The 6,744-nt window shown below is 38.3% G+C and overlaps 1 protein-coding gene across 1 annotated transcript; it reads left to right on the forward strand.

Moving 5' to 3' along the window:
* Positions 1-244: 244 nt before the first annotated feature.
* On the forward strand, positions 245-2,187 carry LOC103723269 (uncharacterized). Its single transcript, XM_008814150.5, has 2 exons — positions 245-384; positions 658-2,187. Exon 2 carries the CDS (start codon positions 857-859, stop codon positions 1,904-1,906), a length of 1,050 nt encoding a protein of 349 aa, XP_008812372.4. The 5' UTR covers positions 245-384; positions 658-856; the 3' UTR covers positions 1,907-2,187.
* The last annotated feature ends 4,557 nt before the right edge of the window (positions 2,188-6,744 follow it).

Here is a 6,744-nt window from a genome sequence, read left to right on the forward strand (position 1 = left end):
ACATGGCAAGGACAAATCTTGCAAGAATGGAAAACGTAATAAAAAGGAATAATGTCTGCTATATTCTGTCAACGGCTCGGGTCGTCACTGTTTCATTCTCTTGACAATGAATCCAACCGTTGGATTCTTTACACGTGGCATTCGGAGTGCTCACCCCCGCCCCAGGGGTATTTTGGTAGTTCGAGGATTACCGGGGAAAACGGCCCTGGTGGATGACATTCTATAAATAAATAAACATAAAGAAATGAGATAAATGCTCTCTCTCTCTCTCATGGGTTTTGGGGATCCTTCTGTCTTGCTTCCGAGAAAAATTCCATCTTTGGTCGGAGCGCCTCATCGAATTCCCGAGAGGGAAACCCTAATCCACCCTGATCGCGAAGCGAGGTAGGGATTTCGATCCTTCTATTCTATGGCTATCTCGGTCGGTTGGTTTGATCTCATGGTCACTTAATTATGTTTCGATACTCGGGAGAATTCCTTAATCCATCTCGAACTCTGAATTCTGGATTTAATTTGACTGCTTTTACCTTTAAATTGGTGTTTTATCGTAAATTTGCAAGAATTTGTCAGCAAGTTGGAATCTTGTCACCTTGTTTTGTTTATAAGCTCTCTGAAATGGCTTTCGTTTGTGGTTTTTGATCGCTGAATTCTTCCCAGAACTTTATGGAATTTGAAGGGTGGGTTCCAAGAACTGAATACTGATAGTGGAAATTGGAAAGCTAATTCCTTGACAATTCCGAAGGTTGTTTTGATGGGCTGAAAGAATTCATCATTTGAGGTCAATAAGGTCGAATTTGATACCGCAAGCTGATTCCAGAATTCGAATACATAAGTAGTGGATTCTGAAGGGTATTGAATGGATTCTTTTGATCTCAACACCCGCTTGCCTCCTCGGAAGCGACTACTTGCCGGGCTAAAGAAGGAGGTCTGTGATTGTGATTTCTTGTTTCCTTTTCCTTTCATTTCTAGTGATCTCAGTGCCCGTCTCCGTGATATTATCAACTCGGCCACTTCTTCGCCAGATGAGATCATTGAGGCGATCAAGTCAGTAGCTTTGGCCACTGCTGAGGTTGCTGCTGCTGCAAGAGCTACTGCAATGGAAAAAGCGGCTGCAGCTGTGAAGGCCAAGACTGCTGCCAAGAATGCCTTAGGGTTACTAGATTATATTTCAAGGAGTGAAACTGCCCGAAAGGGTTGCCCGGCCAAAACCAAAGCACGAAAGAAACACGTGGCAGTCAAGCTCTTGTATAGGATTAAACAGCCTGCAGGGAGCCAAGAAACTGATGAAGAATTGGCCCGGAGGTTGCATCGAGCTATGAACAGTTCCCCAAGAATTTCATGCAATAAACAGAAGAAGCTTTGTGGTTCTGGGAAAGAGGAGGTTCCTAAGGGTAGTGCTGTGTCCAATGGAAACTCAACTGCTTCATGTGATAAAGTTGTTCAGTTCAATAATGGACATTCTGTAGATAACTTGGAGGAAAAGATTGTGGTGTGTTCCAAAAATGACCTTTTTGAGAGGGAAGAGGATGAATCTGGCTGTTCTTTAGAAAAGCATCATCATCGGTCTATGGATAAAGGAAGTTCTGGTGGTAAAAAAGTGAAAATTAAGCAAAAGAAATTGCCTTTAAGTCAATGTAATGCCAGGGATCAGGGAGAATCCAAAGAGGCTCCGAGCTTTGTGGATCATTCAGTGACTGAGGAATCTGAGTTGGATCATGTAGAAAGACACTCATCATTCAACAATGCAAAACAGTCTGATGATGGGCAGTTCTCGATGATAATTACATCAACATGGAAATGCAAGAAGCTCAAGATGTCGCAGTGTTCTTCTGATAGCAAGATCTTGCATGCTCTATGTTCAAATCCTTCACCTACTAAGCCCTCTGGTATGGTTAAAGTTGATTAGTGAGGTAACTTTATTTTTTAGATAGATGTTGGTGTTGGAGCTCTTGTTAGCTTTAAAAGCAGCTGGAGAAATGAATATATGTTGAATTTTGTGTCCTGGACATAGATCTGGAGAAGATGTCTTATGCTATATGGTTGCTTGTTTTATGATTTCATTTCATACAGGGTGCTTGTTTTCTGATGTCATGTTCTATAGAAGGCTTGCTTCTTTTGTTATGTTCTAATGTATCACTTTTTATATACCTTTGTGCTATATGTTATTGCGAAATTTGTTGGAGAAAATCTATTATTTGTTATTGATGGATGTTATTATTTTCAAATTCATTGAGTTCTCCTGTATCACGACTCGTAAGAAATACATAACTGAATCCAACTTGTGCGGAGTGATCTTAATAGTATGTTGGGTTGTCAGCGAATTAGGAAGCAATAAGGAATATGAGTAGACAAATTAATTGAATTTCTATTACAGAGGATGTGTATCCGGAAATCATACTTTGTGCTTTTGTACTTTATGGACAAAGTGTCATTTTCTACTTTTGGGTCAAGTCATATTGGCTTATTAAAATCGGTAGTTCGGATTAATGTAATTGCATTCTTTATGAATGTTTATAATTCTAATAAAGTCACAGCTGACTTAAACTGAACAGGGACGTCTGTTTTCAATTTAACAGAAGCAATATTCAGTGACAGCCCTTTCTTGGTGACTTCATTTTGGCTTTGTCGAGTAAGAGTTAATCAAAGTGACCAAGAACATCCATTTGCAGTTGGTGACGCAACTTAAGTTAGAATAACTAGTTTACCAGCGTCAACTGAAGCTGGAGGTGATCAGAGGAAGCATAGGATATTGCTCTTTCTTCCAAACGGCAATTTTTTTTTTTGTGGGATATTACTCTTCACAGTCTCAGCCGTCTAGGTGAATGCATATATCAAATAACAGAAAGAAATGGTAATGTGCAGTCAGGAATGCCAAGTAGATTGCTTTTTACAATTCTTTTAACTCTGATGTTTTGGTTATATCCCAATTTATCCATCCATTTAAGAATACCACGTATTCTAGTAAAGTGTTAGCAAGTTCTCAAGCACGAGAAGGGATCACAAATGTTGGCAGGGCAATTGAATTATTTTTGAAGGTAATATTTACAACTTTTGAATCAATATAATGGGCTTTGGCTTATGGATACAGGTCTACTTGAATCATAAGAAAGAGTGTGTCTGCATGTCGCCTATGCTGAAGTCAACGATGGAGATGAACTTGAGATTGCAGAAACGTTGTTATCGGTGACTATTTAAGTCAAAATTTTCAGTTCTTGTTTTGAAGAACATATTGGCCCTCAGCCTTGGGCTGAAAAATTTGGACCATTTTGTTTCACTTTGTATATTTTTAGCTGAAATTGTCTAGAAGCAGAAAGAATTGACTCAGATTAAAGAAGATACATAAAATAGGTAAGTAACCAAATATGTGACAGATGTGGCAGGTTCATACAGGGAATTGTGGAATTGGTAGCATTCAGGCCTAGTCTGAGCACCATAATTAGTAGAAGATTTTTTATATAGAAGTTTATTGAGGAATCAACTTCATAATAAGGAAAAAGGCACATGCTCATCTCCAGATGGAGATAAACCATAATAACTAATTACTCATGGAATATTTGTACTTATTGTTAAAAGTGCATAAAACTCATGCACTCATGTTAATGGATTTTAAGTTCGTCGTGTTGCATTCCCCATGGCCAAGACAATTTTGGGTGTGTTTTGCAATTATCATGCCTCCTATTTTATGTTGACTCCTGATAGGGTGATATCAACGTATCCACCTGGTTTCTTTGTTATTCTTCTGATAATGATGGCTGCTGATCTTCAAGGCAATTTCTGCTGCAGCTGTGCTTGTAAGACTGATGCTTCTGTACTAAAATAACATATTTGTAATGTAATGTGAAATCTTGTCATACGAGGCAAAACATTATTTATCAACGTCTGCATTTCATATACTATGTTGTATGTCACTTTGTTTTCAATGTTCAAAAAAAGGAGTGCATGGAAATTTTTGTGTCGAGAATGGTCTTCTTTTATGCATAGTAGCATTTGTTCTATCTGGATATGTTAGTAGTCGTAAGCGTGAATGCATGACCCAGGTGGTAGGTTGTATAGATCTGGAAAGTCAAATATCATTGCACTTCTTGTTCTAATACTTTAGTATACTGCATGCTTGATTTACTTTTATTATTTTCATATCTTCCATCATCCAAGTTAAGCAAGATATAAGTAATTGCAAATTTCCAGCTGAAAATTAGTCTGATCTCTCAAGAGTGGCGCCAAAAGCAATCGGGCTGCAGATTGAGTGGTTGGCTCATTAGAGATATCAGAACATAACTTGCTGTTGATATAGTGATATTCTGGTTATAGTTTATGATTACTTGAACCAGTCAAGAGGTCTTTGTTAACTAATGAATAAAATATGCTCGTGTAGCAATATATTCTCAAAGGCATCATTCTTTAGCTTAGGTAACCCCAGAGATTTTGATGGAAAGATCGTCCGAGAGCATCTAACCTGAATTGTAGCTATTACTTCATGTGAGACTTTTACATGGAAGTGGTCCTCAAGAAATGTTGCTTGTCAGCGTTTGGTGGTGCGTCCCAATCATCAATTGTCATCCACTGAGATTACAGACAATTTGAGGCTACCCTGCACCATACAAATGGACTAGATGGCAAGTTAGCATAGCTTGTTGTAAAAACCACCTCAAAATACCTAGCAATCTCATTAGGACAAATCCTTCTATTCAGGGGCTGATGTCCTCTGTGAATTATACTGTAGGATGTGCATGTAATTTATCTGTTATTGTTCATGGTTACCTTCTGATCATGGCCACTATTAAAGGTGTTGACTATTCTGCCTCTTCCCACTTAAATCTCTGAGACTTATCATGTGTTGGATTCCCTTGCTTTCTGGGACCTGTCTGCTTGGCAAATTCTTGCAAAGCAGATTCACCCCTATCTGGTATTCTTCCTCCTTCCTTCGGCCGGTCTCTTCCAGCGGAGGATTTACATTCGTTTCGGAAAGCATGAGAAATAGAGAAAAGAGGAGTGCTGTCGTGGTTTAGATTTTGCAAGGACAATGGATTTGATGCTGTGTTATGAGCAGCCTCAACAATTTGCTTCGAATTCTTGGGAGAGTCAATATTGGATATGAATCATTTATAGCTCACCTGATGCTGGGAAGTTCGACAAATCCTTAGAAATTTGACATCACCATTCATTCACTATATCTTGCTGGCATGGTACCAAAATGTTTTGTGAGAAAAGATTGAACCCATTCATGAAGCAAAAAAGAGGGATAGACATCTCGAAGTAAACTTACAATGATCCAAAACACCTCCCATAATTGGGCAACCATTTTAGAGAATTGTCTTTGATTGATAAATTATTGCGAAGATGCCTGCAAGAGACCTGCCTTAAGACATCACTGGCTGAATACCCCATTGCACTACTTGTTACTAAACATCAGCTAGAACCCGGCATGCAATGCACAAAGCTGATTTTAGATAAGGAAAGTATGATGGATGGCTGCAGTCCTGCCATTTACTGATGTTTTTATTGATAGATATACTTGCACTTCTATTTGATTTACATAATCTAAGAGAGAATCATATATATACAAACACACATGCGTCGTTGTTAAAACGGCTCATGATACAGGGGGCAATCCGAGGTCCAAATTTTATTGGTCATAGGTTCGAGTTAGAATCCACAGGTTAGATAACAAATAAAACACCTCAGACCAAAGTTCTCTGAAAATGCTCAACTGTTTTACAAGGCAAAGATAATCTTCTCTCTTAACGTGTATGCCCCACTTGCTTTTCAGTGGGACCCTTCAAGCAGAGCAAAAGAGTTAGGCCTGCCTCCTTAATGGTTGGTAGGTTGCATTTAAGATTATAATTATATCTTCGCACTCAGGAATCAGATTCTATAGATTTACCCAAAGTGAATTTTAGCATAAAGAAATCCACTTAATAATTAACTGTGCAAGAAAATGGTGGATTATTTTTAATTCATTTCGTTTTATTTTAAGAACAACATATATTTAGGGATCCCTATGGTTTTCTCCTTGGACTGAAATACAAGACAAGTGATAGTTTAAACAAATATGTATCAAATATCTAAAATATGTATATCAATAAATGTGCATTGCCTGTCTCTTGGCGCAAGAGCAAAATCATCAGAAAACCTAAATGTGTCCCCTTTTATAATAAATAAATAAATAATAAATTTAATCTTCACTTGGAAAATAAAAAATCAAGTGAATTTTGCATGCTTATGCCAAATGTACTTACCCAAACCAGCTAATATTCACTGCTATATTTTTCCTATAGAAAATAGTCTTTCAAGGAACCAGCTGCAAAAGTGGCTGGCTGTGCCGTTGAAGGGCTATTATTAAGGTGGCAAATTGATTTGCCCTTAGGTGTTGACCTGGGGCAACTGCCTTCCTCCAAAGTCCAAAGAGGTCCCAATGCACAATTAAATCAAGATGAACAATCACGAACAGCACCAGCTTGGTGGGGTATGAAAATCTTCTTGGCCGACAGTTTTTAGCTTTTTCAGGCCAATCTGTAGCTATTTAACACCTGCTTCCTTATTAAGGAGCATTGTTATGATCAACTTGTAGAAAAAAAAAAAGCAGCTGAATCATACATAGAGCACTCAAAGAGCACGAAGTTCTGAAAAAGCTTCCATGTCCCACATAAGTCATCCTTCAGAGGTTCAAGCACTTTCAGATCATCATGCCTGAGCTTTCTTTGCTTTCTATGCATGAACTAGTTGCTATGGCCTTAATCAAACATC

The sequence above is a fragment of the Phoenix dactylifera genome, chromosome 10 (genome assembly GCF_051530095.1).
Source record: "Phoenix dactylifera cultivar Ajwa chromosome 10, Ajwa_hap1_PhDact_Kaust_v1.1, whole genome shotgun sequence".
NCBI lineage: Eukaryota > Viridiplantae > Streptophyta > Magnoliopsida > Arecales > Arecaceae > Phoenix > Phoenix dactylifera.